Genomic DNA, 19,352 nt, shown 5'->3' with positions numbered 1-19,352 from the left:
TATCCACTGGGAGGTCAAAGTTCATGCTGCTCAGGATTTGTTGCATTGCCCTTTCATCGGGCTTCACATCACTTTAGCATCTCCCATCTAAGTTCCTTCATGTCCTCACAAGTAGTATTTTAAATCTGTGCATCTGCAAGCAAATCATTGCCAGAGGCTTTTAATAATAATATCACGGAATATTTGGCTGTGTAATAGCTCTCTTGCTGTCTTTTCTCGTGTATTTTCAATCTCTGTAAATCTCTCATCTTCTACCATCATCCCACACCGTGGTCTTCAATAATTGCAGCAGTGTACTTACTAAACCAAAGTGGTGCAAAAAAAAAACTCAAATATAATTAAAAAGGGGTAGATGCTCAGAGGGTGTCATCATTGTGTTCTTGGTGCTAAACCACAGAGTCCTTTTTCCTTCTGCCTCCTGGCATACCAACGCAGTGGGAGGTGTAGATCTCCAGCCTTCATTCCCCTCATTGTGATAATGATTCTGGATAATTGTAATAGGATTTAAAGTCTATGTTTAGTACAGATGAAAAGAGGCTGTGAGTGGTTAGCATCTGTTTCCCTCACATAGGGGTAACAAGCAAACTGTCTGCAACACACCTGAATTTTATTAAGCTCCTCTCCACCACTTGACTGATGACACTGTTTTAGGGTTATCGTAGAGATTTGATAATGCCATACCGGCTCAAACGTACCTGCACTGATTACCCCGTTTGACTGCATCTTAAGCCGGACAGTCCATCACACTCACTCAAATCACGTAATGTGTGCCAAGAAGTGATGGACAGAGACGTGCATCTATAGAAGATGAGAGATATAAATACACAAACCATTACTGTTGAAGAAATCCCAAACACGCATTTTAGAAAATCTTGACCAACCCTTTATTGTGTTTTCATTTAAGTTTAAATGAAAACTAAAAGTTGGCTTTTACACATTAACATGTGTAAAGCTAAGAAGTTCATCTCTGCTGCATGCCGGTAAAGATTGTGTTTTTGGTGTTTTTAGTATGTTCTTGTGGCATTTTACTCATGATGGAGGTAATATAGAAAGAAAATTAAGCATAAAACTGCATTTCTGAGTAATGTTTTATTCAAATCGTTGTGAATCCACTTGTAGACGAGTAGATCCATGTACGTCTTTGTTTTCCTTTTCTGAGCTGACATCTGGCTTAAAACTGAAAGGCTGGATATCTCAAATTGCTCACCATTTTTGGTGCACTGGTAATGTTAAGTTGGGGGTGTGAGGGTTGTAAACTGGCTGGAGAGAGTGTGAAAATCGATTACTGATGGGAATTGGGTGTCGGTTTACTCCGCGCCAACAGTCACAACCACAAATCAGAGGGGAATTTTTACTGAACAACTGCCGCTCTGCAGAAACTATGTCCTTGAAAGAGACACAGTATTTTTGTTTTTGGCTTAAAACACCATTGTCAAATCATATTTTCAAATATTCTGTTTCTATGAATCTTATCAAATGCTTACTTAAGAGGGACTTTTAGAAACGGACCATTCCATGTTATTTGTCTGCAGCCTACTTTTAAATTAGCTTGTAAAATAAACTTCTAAGCATTTATTTTTTTCCTATAATTTAATTTTGGTGATCCAAACTTTTTCCTTTTGCATCAAAGAAAAGGTTGTGTATAAAATTTGATGTGCAGCCTGTTATTTTAGATGCAAGCAAGCTAATAAACATATAACAGCAAAGATCAGGTTTCAGCAAAGTTTTTGAATTTTGGTCAATTTCAATAAGTTAAGTTATTAGGAATGGGAGTGAAAATGTATTTTTGTTACGGAAAAGTGTGCATGAATAATTCCATATTATTTGGAGGATAGGCTCTGGGACGATGACATCTTGCTGGCTTGGGATGAAGTCAAACCATACATGAATCAAACCCAGGGCCTAGATGGCAGATGATGATGGTGATTGGAGGCCAGACCATTCCAAATAGGGCAACAATTTGATTCATGTCGAATTTGTGGTTACTGTTATAATGTAGAGTCAACTGATTTTATTTTAACATTTAAACCTTATTTTTATCTAAGTTAAAGTAACTATTAGCCACCATTGCTTTAAATTCATTATTTTCTACGGTTTGCTGTGTGTTTTAGAACTTTTAATCTTTGCTCTCCTTTTTGTGCACATTCATTATCCCCTTTTCCAGAGGCTTGCAGTCCTCTGTGTGTCCGTTTGTGTGTGCGTGAGTTAGTAAATTGCCCTCATTTGGATTAATTAAAGGAAATCTCCCATGAAGGGTTGGGGGCGTCAAAATCTGACCTTTTCAAGGACAGACAACCTATCAGTAAATCCCACCATCCACTACGCTGCCACCCACTCTGACGCACACACACAGATACACTGGCACACTAACGCCATGGAAACAGTGGGCCGGTGCCGCTCCCATGCCTTGTGATCATTACTCTCATTTGCAGGGGAACAAAAGGCTGTGAAACTGTCTGTTATTACAGCTCCCTTATCAGCGTTCCCTGCTTGCCTCAAAGCACCATTGAACTCCATTGCTCAGTCATTCATATCACTTTTTCTTTTTTTTCTTTTTGAATGTCACTCTTCTATTGTGGTGTTGACTGTTCTTTTGTTGCTGACAATCACTGAGCATGATCCAGCATGAGTCATTACTAAAGTAAACATCATGGCACTTTGCGAGGAGGAGAGCAGCATGCGTTGCTTTGCCAAAGGGGTTGCCCCAGCTAAGATAATTGCTGAAATCACTCAAAGGTGTGCATCTTGTGAGTGAACGTGCAGGTTTCCGTGTGTTATCAACTCCAAGACAAAAATAAAAGAAATCTTGATTTTCCTAAGATGGATGACAGCTGTGTTTCAGACATGAGAGGCAGGGAGATCATCTAAAGTTTCTATGGTTACAGAGACTAGTGTCAATATGTTATTGACACCATCCCCTCAGTGTCAAGGTGTTGTGTGATAATTGGGCTGAAGAGTCAAAAAAAAGCCTCCCAAATTCTAACAGTTTTCTTGGTGCAAGACCAGAAGCTTTGGGGGTTGAAAAATATGACAGATTTATATTATTTTTTATTAAAGTCTTATTATTTTTCTTAGGCTTCTTGCATTCTTTGCCTTACTTGGTCTTGCTGTTTGTTCTTGGTGAATTTATTTATTTTCTGTCTCGCACAGCTGCTCTGGAGCTTGTCTTGTTTTTCTCCCATGTCAGCTTTATTCATGAATATATTTATGCAAACATCATCAGGGCGAATATCATTAGAAAGAAAACCATATTGTCAGTCGTCTCCCAGAGAAAAGACGGAAAGGGTAGTTGGAAAGAATTCAGGGGAAGCAAAAAGTGAGCATGTCTCAGTGATTTGAGCTTCCAATGATTAAAATGAGTAGATAGGGCATTGTTACAGACATGATGCAGTGAGTTCTAGCACAAGCTGAAAGGAATTTTATGAGAGATACAATAGTAGCACATAATGTGCACGTCTGAAGACCACAGTTCTGCTCTGAGGAAGAAAAAGGAAACAGAGCAACTGTAGAGTTCATTCTTCATTATGCTGTTTACACCCAACACAATTCGCGCAACAAATTTGCGTTGGAGGCCTCTCTTTTGACGCATCAAATTCCCATTTCGACAACTGTTCAAAAGTAGTTTTATAAACTTTACGCTCCAGACGTGTGTGGGTGGAGCTACTGTCTAAAGTTTGTTGCCTCATCGTTACATGGACACATTGACTGTATATCTGTATACAGTGCATGGAAGACATGAATAATGTTGAGAAATCAGGTACAAAAAGCATTTCCAAAAGCATTGCTAAGCACATTTCCATGTCTGGACTTATGAGATCAATAACCCTTCATGATTGGTTGATGAGACATGTCTTTATCGCCAAAGTTCAAACATACTCCAGAAAGAGTTTCAATTGAAAGAATTGGTTTCTCTGGACTCTTTCAAATTACTTTAAAATGAACGTAAGACAAAGCTATCAAACTGCAAATACTTTATTTAAGACAGTCTGTTTTCATGTTGATTGAGTGTGAGTGTAAATGAGAAATGTGTGTTATTGTTGTGCGGCTGCCTCTTGGCAGGACACTCTTCCAAAAGAGAATTTTAATCTCAATGACTTTTTATTCTGGTTAAATAAAGGTAAAAGAAAAAAAAAAAGAACTCCCGCAGCAAAACATGCCACACCTTGCTGCAACGCGACGGTCAAATCCTGGTGGGACATCAGAAATGCGTTGCTGCCAGTCTGCTGCACCCCACCCACGCTCATATCACTGCAGGATCTTGTTCTGTACATTCATTCAACATTGACATTGGACGCCCCCGAAGCTAAGTAAACACAAGGCCTTTGAAATGCGTACAAGAACACCCTAAATGCAGTCTTGAATGCAAATTTAGCCTTCATTGTTCACACTGGACAAGTGGGGAGGGGTTTCTTCTTCTTCCCTTTCTTTTTCTACTGTTTACTAGCACATGTCCGCCACCTACAGTTGCAAGAGGCTGGGTGCAAATGTTAAAGCTGTGCAGATCCCAAGAATTTTCCTCCAGGCTTTTTCTTTTACTGCTCTATTCTAGTATATGAAAAACTTGGTGTCATGGAATCAGTTTTCAAAAGGTTGGCATGTGCGTGAATTGAATAGGACGCTATCCATACATCACTACCACATCTCAGTCCCAGATTAGTAAAAGTTCAACCTGGTTTAACTTGTAACATGCGTTTAGTGGCTGCACGCTTTGTATGTAGAACTCCGAAACAGCCATAAAAACTTGCGTAGCTAGTCCGGATTGCAGGTTTACATTGACTTTTACAAGTGATCATTTGATTGTGCATTACCGAGGGCGGTTTGAACATAGTAGCATTCGGTGTGAACGCTAGGATTTGCTGACAACTGTATGATTTGCAGTGCAAAACTACAGTCAGTTTTTTTAAAGAAACGAAGACAAACACAAGTATTATTCTGTGAGTGTTCTACTAGTCTAAGGGAGAAACCAAGACTAGCAAAATCCCAAATTACTTTGTTGAATTCATGACACCAATTTTTAGAGCTTAGCCATTTTTTCCCCCAGTATTCTGCAGCTCAAAGGGCTGCTTGAGATCAATTAAACCCCCAAGTCTCACAAATCTGTCTTTCACTTGACCTGCTATAGTAATGCAGGAGAAGATCTCCATGGTAACATTGTTTGATTCAGAGCACAAACTGACGTAAGGATAACAATTAGATTTCACAACTGTGTTTTTACATTTGAGCTTTGGAGAAATTCATATTTCTAATAGTAGGCATATTTGAAACACTTGCACAGTACGTGTTGGCGTGTTGTGCATGTGCAGGTGGAAGGAAGACTTTCTCCTGCGAGGTTTTCCTGATCTTATCTGTGAAGAAAAGCACCCAGTAGATGTGACTCTCAGTGCGAGGAAATTTCTGGAAAGCACCATACGGAAAGATACTAATACATCTTCACCATCCAATCCTCCCTTCGCCTCAAAGCTTGGGTGAATGATGTTATCAGGAGACTCGGGGTGGGGTGGTGGTGGGGGAAGTGGAGAGGGGAGCTTGTAACAGATTTTCCTCTCTTCCCTATCTGCTTACGTTCTGGAACCCCCCCCCCCCCCCCTGCAAGATATTTGTAGCACTCTGTGAAACATGAATATTAAGTGTTGTGTGTTTCCTCTTCCGTTCCTGCAGTTTGTGCAACTTGGACAAGTGTTGATTATGGCATGCTGGCCTGTCTGATTAAAGCAGTGATCACTACTCAGGGGCGCGCACACTTAGGGTAATTATACTTAGCTGAGCTGACTGCTCCCCTTGTTTTTCCTGTCACACAGAAGAGCTCACAGCACTGCAGGGAGGCAGATGAAACGTATTCAATAGAATAACAATACCTTGATTTTCTCTATCACTGACTTTGCATATTCTTTTTATTGTCTTTGCAGGATTGACCAGAACAAGAAGGAGCAAACTCTGCTTCCAACAAGCATGTTACATTTTTCTTTTCTTTTTTTATTGCAGTGGAAATGGTAAAGTCAGATTCCCAGCAGAATCTACCGCTGCAAGCACACAATCAATCACCTCATTTTATTGAGGCTGATGCCTGTGTGCTGTTTGTATCTGTGCATCTGTGGATGCTGTGGAGGGCAGTGGCTGGGTCTCAGGTCTGCCTTCTGTTCTGTTCTCTCAGGGGTAATGTGAGAGGCTCATGTAGGTTAATAATGTTGTCGCAGTATGAGGGCTGAAGGCTTTTCCTCACACAAAAACACACAGACTTCACTTGAACACCTAGTACTGAAAGGACAAAGTTTCAATTGCTTTCTAATGTGAATAGATGTTTAGACATGCATGTAGGGTATCACCAGAAAGATGTTTTGCCTTGCTAAGACATTGACAAATCAGTAACTGTGCAGCAGATAACAGGAACATAAAAACCAGGAGACATTCAGCTCTTTTGCCTGTGGCAAGTTCTTAAATATTTTACAGCAGTAGAATTAATTTCATTGACTTTTTTCCACTGGAGGTGGATTTTTTTCTTTCTTTTTTTGTTTACAGCTAGAGGTGCTAAACTTGTTAGAAATTAGCTTCATTTCAGGAATGAATTCTGCTCTAATTTTACAGTATTTCGAACAGTATTACAGGTAACACAGAAGCTTTTCATTTGCTCCAAGGTTGGTACATCCACTTCCGACAGTACCAGGTTTGTCCGCATAGTCTGTCCATCCAACTACCTTAACTTATTTCCTCCTTAATTTTGTGGAGTGAAAGTCATGAGCCATAATTGGCTGCAAAGTAGCCAAGAGGGACAAAGCAGTGGACAAATTACAAGGTAAGGACATTGAGAGCGAGCCACATCTAAAGTGCAATAAGTTCATAGAGTTGGTGTAAAGTATCCCAGAGGTGAAAAAGCTTAAAGAACTGGTCTCAAGCTAATCGATATTTTTTTTTTGTTCTTTAATGTCTTTGAGGAATTCTGTCCGACTTTCTTTCCCTGCAATGGGTGGCCCACCGAAACCCCTTTTAATTCAATCCAATAATTCACAAAAGTGTTGAGTACCTGACAAAAATAGCTCCACTGCAGCACATCTTTTTTTAAACAGACTGAAGCTGTCCTGTTGACAAGCAGTTGACCATTAGCTTTCAGGACTTTTCTGACTTTGGAAATCTGATAACACGGATAAAAGGCTGCATTACTGTGTGTACTCAGGGATGTCTCCAAGAAAATTCAAAATTTCAAAGAAAACTATCAATGAACTACTTAGTTACAGTTAGGAAATTTGAGATTGCTTCAATTTTTTAATACAAATGTTGCATAAAGTCTGGAATCTCAATATTATCCCCAAATCTATATTATCTACATTAAATTCCTCCATGTTAGACATGTTCTTTTTAAGGGCTGATCTTTACTATATTAAAACTAGACTGAAAGTTTGACACATAGGTAACCAGCTGGCACTAAATGTAAACATTATTTTTTTATTTATTATTGTTATTTATGTTAATATGTTATTTATGTTTTAGATTATTTAACATTTATATGTATATGTTTTTTAATGTCATGTATTTTTTAAACATATATTTCTTTGTTTTAGTAATTTCTTGGTCATTTTGTAGGATAAAATCATGTGGCCATAACTCTGCTGTAACAGCATTTAAAGTCCCACTCCAGTCATCCTTTAAACTATTTTAAAAGCGTTCCCAGTGGTCTTTTACTATGATTATGCCGTTTTTAGCCAAAATTTAAAAAAAAAAAACTTTGTCATTTTTTAGGATCTAATTTCTACAGAGCGGCAGACGTTCATTAGAAAATTCCCCTCTGAGGTGTAAGTAGAATTGCTGGCGCGAAAATAAACTCGTCCCGTTTACCATCACCCACCTTTTAACACTTACAGTCCCTTTCAACACAAACAACAAAAATGGCGAGCAATTTGGCAGCTATGCAGCTGTGTAGTTTTGAACCAGATGCAAGCTCAGATGAAGAAAGCGAAGACATACATGGATCTTGGGAGCTTGTGGTTTATAGCTCGATTGTAATTAATACAAGCTGATTCCAACCACTGTTTTTCACCTGAACCTGACACTTCACAATTTGGATAAATAAATACTCAGAAATGTAATTTTGTGCTTAATATTCTTGATATATTTCCTCCATCATGAGAAAAAGGCCAAAAGAACATATTAAAAACACCAAAAACACAGTTTTCATCAGGTTAGCGTAGATGGACAAAAAAATGCTTTTTGATTAGAGTCCCTCATTTGTTGTCAGGTCACTCCATGTTTTTGGCCATATCTTCGTATCTTCTGTATAAATGTTTCAGTGTTGAAAAGCCACAAACAACACCATACCCTCTTTCGCCCTGATTACAAATATTATTGTTTAAACTGATCCAGAATGTAATTATGTCATCAAAACACTCTGGAAAAAGAGAGATAAGCATATAACAAAGCCTTGAGGAGCGATGACACGTTACATTGTTAGTGACAGGGAATGTCGATTCTGTGTAATATCCTTAGATGAGGCTGTCATTGCTACATGAGACATTTCAATGAATAAATTCAACTTCCTCGAGTGAGTTTAGATTGTTTGACAGATGGATAGATGCTAAAGTGGTGCCTTTTATGTAATTTTTGCTTGGGATGTCATGGCTGCGTATGACATTTTTTTAGACTGAGTTGTTTTTGTATCTTCTGCAGTACTTTTAGACTATTAATTTTTACAGACCAATGTATTTCAAATTGAGGCTCACCCCTGTGGCTCTGGCATTACTTCATACCTTTCTAAATCTGCTGAATGAAGCAGTTGAAATCCAACAAATTATACTTTGCATTTCCCTTTTTTATTTATTTTTGTCCAAATGGACTTCATTGGAATTCAATCAAAGTAAACGGCCTTGATCTTCACATTTGTGACCGCGGAGCATGAAGGTAAAAGCTTCTGCATTTCTCTGTTGTTGATTAATGTTGAGTCTCTCAAAGAAACATTCAATTTATAGTCCTACAATTCATGCCTCATAAATCTTGTTTACAATATGCGAAGAAATTTTCTTAATAGGAAAGATTAACGATTATAAAGGCATTTATACTAAAATTTTACACATTTTTTAAGCTTTACTTTGCCATTTGCACCTCATAACTTTCTTCTCCTTACTATTTAACCTGTAATCTGACGGAAAATAGAAAATTTCTTGTCATTTTCGTGCATTAAGTTGCAACCCGACAGCCGTGCATTTTTGTGATCATCAGACTGGAAAAGATATGGCCCAACAAAATGAAACATCACACAAGTGCAGGAATCAATCCTCATTAGCATAGCCATAATCACCTGGATTGATTCTGCTGCAGGAAATTATCATACCTGAGGAATAGCTCAATTTGTGCAGCACGAATTGATGACCTAAGTGCAGGCTGGGTGGTGGGATGGTGGATCATCCCCTGTAAGGGCTCAGAGTAAGCATATCAATAGGGCTCCACTGGGCTTGGTTCAGTGTCTATAATGTGATGTGCAGACAATCAATAGCATACCCAGAGCTGGCAAACAGGTCACTCAAGCGGCACAAGTGGGGTTTTTTTTTTACTGTCTTCTCTTCTTTAAGGTATAAAAGGGAGTTGAGGAGGTGATGTGAGGAGAAAGGTGCCTGTCACTAATGACAGAACATTCAGACAGGAGTAAGTGCTTCTATTGGCTGCTTCTTTGAAGAGAAGGGGATTCTCACAATTTCAAGATTGGTGATTGAGATGACAGCTGTCTGAAGTCTAAGGAGGCTCAAGGGGCTCACTTGTTAACTCCTTAAATCTCATGTTTCTTCTTTCACATCAACACTTTTTGCTCTCTAATGCTATTTTAGGGATTGAAATGTGACCGATAAATGTGGGAACCAGATTCACTTCCATCATACATCCTAAAATGTTTGCCCAAAAATACTGTTTAAAGCTCAAACACGGTGGTTTGGGCCGCTGCTTATGTCTCTGACGGCTCTGACATTTCACAAAAGGAAGATTATCAAGGGATGTCATCAGAACATTGCGTAAAATGCCACGTGGCCACCAAAAATTGTCTTTGCTTGTCCATCTGGCTCCCTTTGGATGTTAAATCTCAAAGTGACACAGCTTTTCAATGCAGTGCACACAGTGTCTGCTGAGTCTGAGTCAGTGCAGAGAAGGATCAGCACCCAAAACAAACACGAGCAATTAGCATTTAGTCCATTGGCTAATGATCTGAGGACATTTCCATCCTGTCTAAGCTTATCAGCTGTAATGACTCCCAGTACCATGACCTCTCTGTGACATTTTTCTCAAAGATGTTGACCTTTGTCTGTACAAGGAAATGGATAACAGTTTATTTACTGAAAAAATAAACCAATTCTCTTTTTTTTTTCCAGATTGAGAGTTTTTCAAAGAACCTTTAAATATATGACTCATTTCTACTCAGTGATGCCTGGCAAGAAAATACTTGAAATCAAGACAGGAAATATTAAAAATCGTCTTTCACTCCCTCCATCCGGCAGCGTTCGTCCTCCAGGTCACATCCAGGTCGACTGGCTTTTCCAGGCCTCCTTCTGCTTTCTTAATCCACAACGGACAGCATTTGATGCTATACTTAATGCCACAAAGATGCAAATCAGGGGGAAAGGAGACTGAGTAATTGATCCTCTTAACAACTCCCACTCAATTACAGCATAGGTTAATGCCAGCCACCTCAGGACTCCTCAGCACTGTGCTCCAAACTGCACCTGTGGATGCAGCGAGCAAGAGTTGCTTGGGTTTGAGGGAGTGAAAAGGGAAGGTCAAGTGTGTTTGTTCAGGCTCATCCGCCTTTTCCTTAATTGAACATACTTTTTCAAGTGCCAGTTAATGACAGGAACTCAAAATTAGGACTTGCTAACTTCTGAAGGACACATATCACAATAAAGTATGCATTTGAGCCTGCATTTGTAGTTTTTTTTATGAAAAAATGAGCAATTAGCTATGTTGAATCTACTCCACTTTGCCTTTCAAACTGATCAGATGCACTATGTCATGACAATTTATACTCTTCTCTTGTTTTACAAAGGCGATCTGCCTGTGTGGCTTGACAACAGGATGTGTGCTTGTAATGAGCTTGCCAAAAAGTTCAGGGGTAAGAAGGTGATCTGTGTCCTCACTGTGACTCGGCAGTCTTTGAGCTCATGGGCCAAGGCCACCCAGGTCACCTCACTTAACTTCTAATAGGTTTAACCTAATCAGCAGCAGCACTTATTTAGCCATGACACTTTCTCTGCTGAGCCATGACATTACTTTTCCTTTTTGCTCTCTGACTGACTTTCACCCCGGTATTTTGTCAATTAATGAAAAAATAATTTTTAAAGTTATTTTAAACCTATTTTTTTCTTCAGACGTTCATGCAAAATTACTGAGATTTAGGAATTTGCCCTGATATTCCCAAGCATGTTAGCATTTTCCCCAGTCCAATAGAGAAACTTGAAATGACTTAGCCCTGCAGACACTGCAGAATCCTTTTGATATGTATTCATGAGGGATGGATGCTAAATTGATGAACTCTCAGAAGATACAGAGTAAGCTTCCTTCAGACCCCTGAGAGTATAATTATGTAAGCTCATCAGCGTGTTCTGTGGGGCTTCGATTGTTATTTAGGATGCTTTGCTTTTTATGTCTTGAGTGAGACTGCTCATTCTGCCATGATTGCATTTCAATAGATTTTATATTACTCGAGTCACAAACGGCTGTCCAAAAAAATCTATTTTGTGTTGTGGTTTCAACTAATGTCCTCCCTTGTAGTATTAGGTGAATGACAGATATTTTTCACCTATGCGAATAAGGACACAAAGTTCAGCTAAGTTGAGCTGCCAAGCAAGGACTTGTAATCTGTGCTACACGGCAAAGAGTCTGGTGTAAAGCAGAGCTCCAGAATAAACATTGCGCTCATCTCATAACATTATCCGGTATTCAAACAAAATCCTCCCCTAAACTTTCATTGCTCACACATACATTTTGAAAATATTAAACCTCAGTTATGACATCTAAGGCCAGATTTAATCAATCATGGTCAACAAATCCTGGTCAAGATAAAGAGCTGCAGCTAAAGCACAATCTCATGCTGTGTTGACCTCATGAGATCACACCAGATGTTCTCCTTGTAGTATCCAGGGCACAGAAAGCGGTTGTTTTATTCAAAAAGTACTAACAATAGCTCAAAACAATTTATGATTAGCCGCTTTCTTTAGGAACTAAAATTCAAATGTATACTTAACAGGCTGATGAAGATTCAGACTGCTGCCAATGGGTGGAGCCAGAATCCCTTTTTTCTCAGATCTGGATTTGATGCTCATTTACTTTCAGAATAAGTTCAGTACGATGATTTTCCCCTATTGACCCATTCTTTTATTAGTCTGTTTCTGCTTTTTTTAAAGATAGAACTCACTAGTGGCGTTGGAAAACCTTGCTAATTTATAATATTTTTGGGTACAAATGAACAATATATTTGTTAATATATTTGTGAAAGTTATTTATTTGGCTTGGTAATGTATCTTTATGTAAACCAAGTCTTACCAATATCTCCCCCAAACCTGTGCATCCTGAAGTACTCATTACTTCAGAGTGTATTTGTCTTATCAGCAAATGGTTTTATCCTGGTCAAAACTAGTCATTTACAAAGTTAATGTACTGTGCCAACCAATAAAGGCGCAAACATCCCATATTTATTGCAGCACTTAATTTCTAAAAATAACCCATGATAGACCAAATGCGCCAAGTACTCTTTTTTTCTGCAATTATAGTTGTTTTGGTTGTAAAACCCCTTCATCACACACTTTATACACTTTTCTCAGAAACATTTTTACACTTTTCCATCAAACCGTCATAGAAAAGTATGACAAGTTTTGCAGAATAAAACCAAAAATTGTCTTTGCGAGCTGAGGGTATTTTGTAAAGCAGTGTTTCCCAACCCTGGTCCTCGGGGAACACTGTCCTGCGTTTTTTTTCAATTCAACCCTGTTCAAACACATCTGCCTTTGATGACTGTTATTCTCAGGCTTCTCCAGAGCCTGATGATGAGCTGAATCAGGTGTGCATAAGCAGGGCAACATGGAAAACATTCAGGAAAGTGTACCCCGAGGACCAGGGATGGGAAACACTGCTGTAAAGGACACACAGCATAGAGTAGATTGCTTAACAATGTTCTACAGCCAATCAGAACATGGAGCACAATCTGCTTTTAAAAAAACATGCAAAATAATTCAGCAAAACAGTAAGACTGGGAAAGGTGAACCGCCTTACAGCGAGGGACTAATGTATTTGGGAAAATGTTCATCTTCTACTGGCAGCCGAGCGGCAAAGGTTGAGATTTGATATCAAACTAACATTTGTTTATTTTCTCTGCTTTTGTTTCAGATTCTTGCCATCATATCCATTCTGTTTATTGTCTTATCCACCATCGCTCTGTCTCTGAACACCTTACCAGAGCTCCAAGTCATGGATGAGTTCGGCCAGGCCAATGACAACCCTCAGCTAGCGCACGTGGAGGCAGTGTGCATTGCGTGGTTCACCATGGAGTACCTGCTCCGCTTCCTTTCTTCTCCCAATAAATGGAAGTTTTTCAAGGGTCCTCTCAATGTTATAGACTTATTGGCCATTCTGCCATATTATGTCACCATATTCCTAACAGAGTCCAACAAGAGTGTGCTACAGTTCCAAAATGTGCGCCGTGTGGTGCAGATCTTCAGAATCATGAGAATACTGAGGATCCTAAAACTTGCCAGACACTCCACAGGGCTCCAGTCTCTAGGATTTACTTTGAGAAGGAGCTACAACGAACTGGGACTGCTTATTTTATTTCTTGCCATGGGAATCATGATATTTTCCAGCTTGGTTTTCTTTGCTGAGAAAGATGAAGATGCCACTAAATTCACCAGTATCCCTGCTTCATTCTGGTGGGCCACTATTACAATGACTACAGTGGGATATGGTGACATTTACCCACAAACTTTACTTGGGAAGATTGTTGGTGGACTCTGCTGTATTGCAGGGGTTCTGGTAATAGCTCTACCGATCCCCATTATTGTAAACAACTTCTCTGAGTTCTATAAGGAGCAGAAAAGGCAGGAAAAAGCCATAAAGAGGAGGGAAGCCCTTGAGAGAGCCAAGAGGAATGGCAGCATTGTGTCAATGAACCTTAAGGATGCTGTTGCTCGTAGTATGGAACTAATGGATGTGGTGGTAGAGAAAGGAGAAGACAAAATGGACAACCACCTGTCGCCAAGTCGTTGGGGTGGCTCAACCAGACATGCTACTTCCGAAAGCAACCTAAGATCACCCGATAAAAGAAACCCAGAAAGCTCTCCCCATCGTGTAACCATCACCACCACTGGAAGTCCGCAGCGTATCAGCAGGACCCCGCAGCACCTTAATGCTCAGAAACTGGAGGAAATGTACAACCAGATGACAAAGTCTCAATCTTTTACCAATCTCAACACTACAAGCTCCATGAGCACTTTGAGCACAACAATGACCGCCCCTGCCTCACCAAAGAAATCTCTCAGCCCTGAATCTACTCTGAAGGAGAAGGTGCAGCTGGAGATGAAGGAGGTCCATCCTTCTTCAGAAGATAACCTTGCAAGTTGTTCAATTGACTTTTTAAGGCAGGGCTCAGACGAGGAGAATTCTGGACCATGTAAGATCAAATGGCCAAAAGCTCCACCTTACCTGGATCTCAGCCAGCTCAGAGCCATTGATGATCTAAGCCCTCCTGACAGCTTTCAGAAAGATGGCTTCTATGACTCTATCAACCCCTGTGAGCGATCAGAGTTTCGCACTGGAGAGAAAATACACTTTAACAGCTCTGTGGACAAATTCCAAGGCCCTCCAACAGGTAATAACTCTCTAAAAATGAAAGGATCAAGGGTCATCTTCAATAAAACTTCCAGTGAATGCCCTCTAACTCCACCTAGCACTACCTCTCCTGGAGACTTCAGCTCCAGTATCCTGGAAGATGAGTCTCCGGCAGGTGAGACATCACCACTCATCCGTAATTCAGAGGAGCTGCTTCCAGTCAAAGTGGAGGACACCTGCAACTTCTCGCCTAAGAGGCTGATGGTAGACACCCCACCAGGAGATGAAGATGAATCTACGGAGCACCATGATGACAAACATCTGATGGAGGAGGCTGGTGCTGCTGTCGCACCTTTGTCACCCAAGAAAACGGCACAAAATTGCACCCAAGGTGGGGCTGGGTCGAGCGACGAGGCCGTGTCTGACAGCAACCAAAGTGGACACAAAGTAGAGAACCACATGTTTACTTCCGATATTCACCTGATACCTGGAGATGCCAGCCTCTCTCCAACCTGCGAAACAAGTATGTGAAGGGAAGCACTGAGGAACAATACTACAACCTAAGCCTGGGCTGTGCGAGAACAGGGGGAGGAGTCAAGGGTGCAGTAGGAGTGAAAGATATTTTTGCATGGCATGACAAGTCTCTTAATACTTGTGTTGTGAATTGCTGCAAAAGAAACTGCAGTGCTTTTTGCAGGTTTGACTTTGAATACTCAGCAGGCTCAGAGAGCAAGAGGATCTTCTGGAAATGCGATAAAAGATTTCATTAACTAAGATACAGGTTCACCCAATGTACATAATGACCGTCTCTTTTTCTAGCAAGAAGAGGAAATGCACAGTGGGATTAACTGTTAAAAAAAAAAGCATGCATTTAAAAAAGACGGATATTTTACGGTGCTTCGTTTGCTAAAAGCGCTCCGTGTACATACTAGGACATGTAAGGCAATGGCAATGCACAGGACGGAAAAGGAAGACTTGATGGTACAATTACGTACAATGTGAAAAAAGGAGGTACAGGGGTTTGAATCAACAGCCCTCAGACCGGGTGTTGCATAGTAGCGACCTATTAAAAAAACATATCATCACCTTTTGTGGAAATGCAAAGTGTTCCCGACCTGTAATGTCTTTTTGTTTCCTGTGTAAAATGGTGAATGAAGCTGTAACATCGATGCTATTGCTTTGGGTTTTCATAGCAACTACAGAAACTTTAGGATTTTTTTGTGAAATATTCAATTTTTGACTTAAAAACACTCCAGCATAGAGCATAGATCTGGACAACAGCTGCAGAATATAATCTCCAGCATGAAAGGAGCTATCAGGTACTAAAGCCAATTAGATATATACACGTATAAATCAGTTTTAAAAGCTAGAGTACTTGTTCAGTCATTTGATTTAATCTAAATCGAAGAAAAACAAGTGTTTATTAACTGGTATTAGATACACTATACATCACTAGAAGTAGATACAAAATAAATAGATAATAAATGATTTTAGATTGGGGTCATAAAAAAAATTCTAAAGTAGGTGACACGTTAAATCAGCACAATGCACTTGGTATTTATATAGATTAGTTTATATTAAAAATACAGTATATTAGTATTCCTTCATTCATTCATAGGTTAATTGGTTACTCTAAATTGCCCTTAGGTGTGAACGTGAGTGTGCTTGCGTGTGTGATTTGTGGCCCTGCGACAGACTGGTGACTTGTCCAGGATGTCCCCTGTCTCTGCCCACGAGTGGCCAGGAAAGGCTCCGGCAGCCCCGTGCCCCTGAAAGGGACAAAACGGGATTAGTGGATGAATGAATGAATGAATATATTAGTATCTGTTCTTGCAATTTAAATTGGATATACCACATAATATGACAATACTCCTCTCGATGTCAATGGACCAAACCAAGCACACTTACAAGCTTCATTTACATCAGCTTCGTAACATTTATGATATTTACATCTGTTTTGACAGTATTTATGTTTGTGTCTTATGTTTTTGTTTTTTTTTAACCTGCATCATGGTCACTACGCTATATTCTGCACCCTGGTGTTATTTTGGTTTTTTTTCTCCAGCAACTTGACCTGATCCTGCTGATAAGCTTAGTGCACCTTGTTTATCTTATAGTAATTGTGGTGTCTTGGACTCTTTTTTTTTTTTTTTTTTTTTTTTTTTTTTAGTGAACAAAACAATTTTCAGTCAAACTTAAACCCAAAGGAGTTTTCTTTATTTTTCTTTCACTTTTTGTCGTGTTTCTTTTTGCTTTTGTTCTTAACTGACTGAAAATCTATGTTGTACGTTGCCTTTGATTCCAATTTTTCGCTGGAATGTTTGTTTGGTTTGTCTCGACAAAACTCACTAAAGTGAGTTGTTCGCTTTTTTGTTTGTTTTTTATTATCATGTCTTTCTGTTGGTTTGATTTCTCACAGAGAGGTGTGGAATGTGCAATACCGCAAACTGCAATCTATGCAGGCCAAGAATTGTGGCACTTTATTTTATTTCTATGGGAATTTGTAAGTGTACAGGCAGAAATGACTTGTATTTTTCCAATGTTATATCTTTAATATGAGATAAAACAGTATTTCAAAGACAGAAATCTCATTAACAATGCAAACTAAAATCAGATGGGGGGGGGTTTCTGTCTTTCATATTATATTTCTGGCATGATACTATCAAGAGTTTTAAAGCCAGATATAATGGACCTTCAATTTGATTATAGGGATCCAAATTGAACACCGGAGCTTTTTTTTATGGCTGTTAGATTTAGATAAAAAATGTTTTAAAAGTCTTTGGACGTTATTCAAATGATCCTATTTCAGTGGCCACAAAATAATAAAGGATTTTGTTTTTGTGATTTAAGAATTGTTCTATTTTTTGTAAACCAAAATGGAGCACGACCACAATTTCCTGCCATATGGTGGCTGAAATAATGCGTGCCTTTTCATAAAACTGCTGTTTATGAGAAGGTAGCAAGTAAATTTTGCTTTGTTCATATAACACTGTACAGAAAAATTCTAATTTTATAGGAGAAATCAGGTCTTTATGTAATAGATTACAAGTAATACTATTGAGTTCTCAGGTTTTCTATAACTCTCTGATGCTCTCATTAAAAATATAACTTTTTTTTAAGGTTTTTTTTTTGTTTGTTTATTCTTCAACAGCAAACAAGCTGGTTATGTACTCTGCAAGCAAGGACACTCAAACAAATTGTGTGTTCCATATTCAGTATCCATCATCATCCGCCTTTAAAGGAATAAAAGAAATTTTCAAGCGACGACAGGAAGAGACCTGTTGTACAGGAATCGACCCAATTCCAGCTCTGGAAAAAACCCTCCTCCTTAATCCTGTGGCGTAAAAGTGCAAAAACATGACTTCCCAAGCGTTTCAATTGCATCACGTCTGTTTGGGCCCACATTTTCCTTTTTGTCCTTACAGTTCATGGTACATACTGTTTGCCGAAAGTAGCATAATCAGACTCAGTATCCAGACGTTCATGTAAGGTATCTTTGTTAAACATCCAATCCCCTCATCAAAAGCATGAAATGTGAGGTGGTCATTTAGAGTTTGTCTTTTAATCTAAGGGAGTTTAAATGATAACCTTATTGTTAAATCCCTTTTTGTGTACCTGTACATTCATGTTTTTCCTTCATCCTGTTTGCATCATGTTTAGTCTGAGTAATCCTTTCACTTTGTCAAATATAGTAGGAAAAAAACAAAGACAAGGAAGCTGGATTAATCGGCTACATCTGAAGCAAAGTTTATGTGGAAGTTAGTTTTGCCAGCAAAAGAACCGTGCGCTGTCCTCACTGTCTCACAAAGACATATTCATCTGTGTTACTGTAAATGGAAATGTGGTGTCTTTATTTTCTCTGAGAGAACGTGTACTGTCCATGATGCTCATTTGTGCTCACCAAACACTTTTCCCTGAAAGCATTATTGTTTTTCTTGTCTTTGTGTATTCTGCCTCTTATGTTTGTTTTCTTTTTTGTTTTTTGCTCTTAATTGAGCTTTGAAACATCAACTTTATTAGACTCATCCTGAGCAACAGACTGTTTCTGTACAAGACAACATCTTTGTATGCATGTAGTAGTCTGAGCATTGTATGACCACAGAACACTTTGTTATGGTACATGTATGTCAACATTTCTGTAGAGCATCAACCCCACTACATCTATTAGCATTATGCAGAATAACAAATAAATGTATATATATATATATATACCTTGTGTTTTTGTGTCTGCTTTTCCCCTTATATGAGCTCTTTTTTGCTGGGCTCCAAGTTATAAATTAGTCTTACATGAAGCACAGTTAAAGCTACATTTACTGCAAAAAAGTGTCTTTCTCCGCATCTAGAAGTCCAAATATGGCAGCAATCTTATAAAGAGTTTATAAATTATTCATAACTGCAGGGGAGTGTTTAGCATTCCTTTTAGTGAACATAACGGTAAAAATGCTTTGCATACTTAGCGATTAATGATCCAGAAAAAAAAACATGGAAAGCAAAGTTTGGTTCATGTTTTATCTGTTAGAAAACACTGTTTCTGCACTCTTAAAAGAAAGTAAAAACTTTAAGTTATG

General features: G+C 39.0%; 1 protein-coding gene across 1 annotated transcript in view; it reads left to right on the top strand.

Annotated features, from left to right (window-relative positions):
- kcnb2 (potassium voltage-gated channel subfamily B member 2) overlaps positions 1-18,995 on the top strand; it is an 84,583-nt gene extending 65,588 nt beyond the window's left edge. Inside the window, exon 3 of the mRNA XM_004081024.4 lies at positions 13,348-18,995. Coding sequence (XP_004081072.1) covers positions 13,348-15,315 — 1,968 coding nt within the window. The 3' untranslated portion in view covers positions 15,316-18,995. The remainder of the gene's footprint in view (positions 1-13,347) is intronic.
- Positions 18,996-19,352: the final 357 nt, after the last annotated feature.

Source organism: Oryzias latipes, chromosome 20 (assembly GCF_002234675.1).
Source record: "Oryzias latipes chromosome 20, ASM223467v1".
Classification (NCBI taxonomy): domain Eukaryota; kingdom Metazoa; phylum Chordata; class Actinopteri; order Beloniformes; family Adrianichthyidae; genus Oryzias; species Oryzias latipes.
The sequence above is the reverse complement of the archived record's forward strand: the minus strand, read 5'-3'. Positions and strand labels throughout refer to the sequence as shown.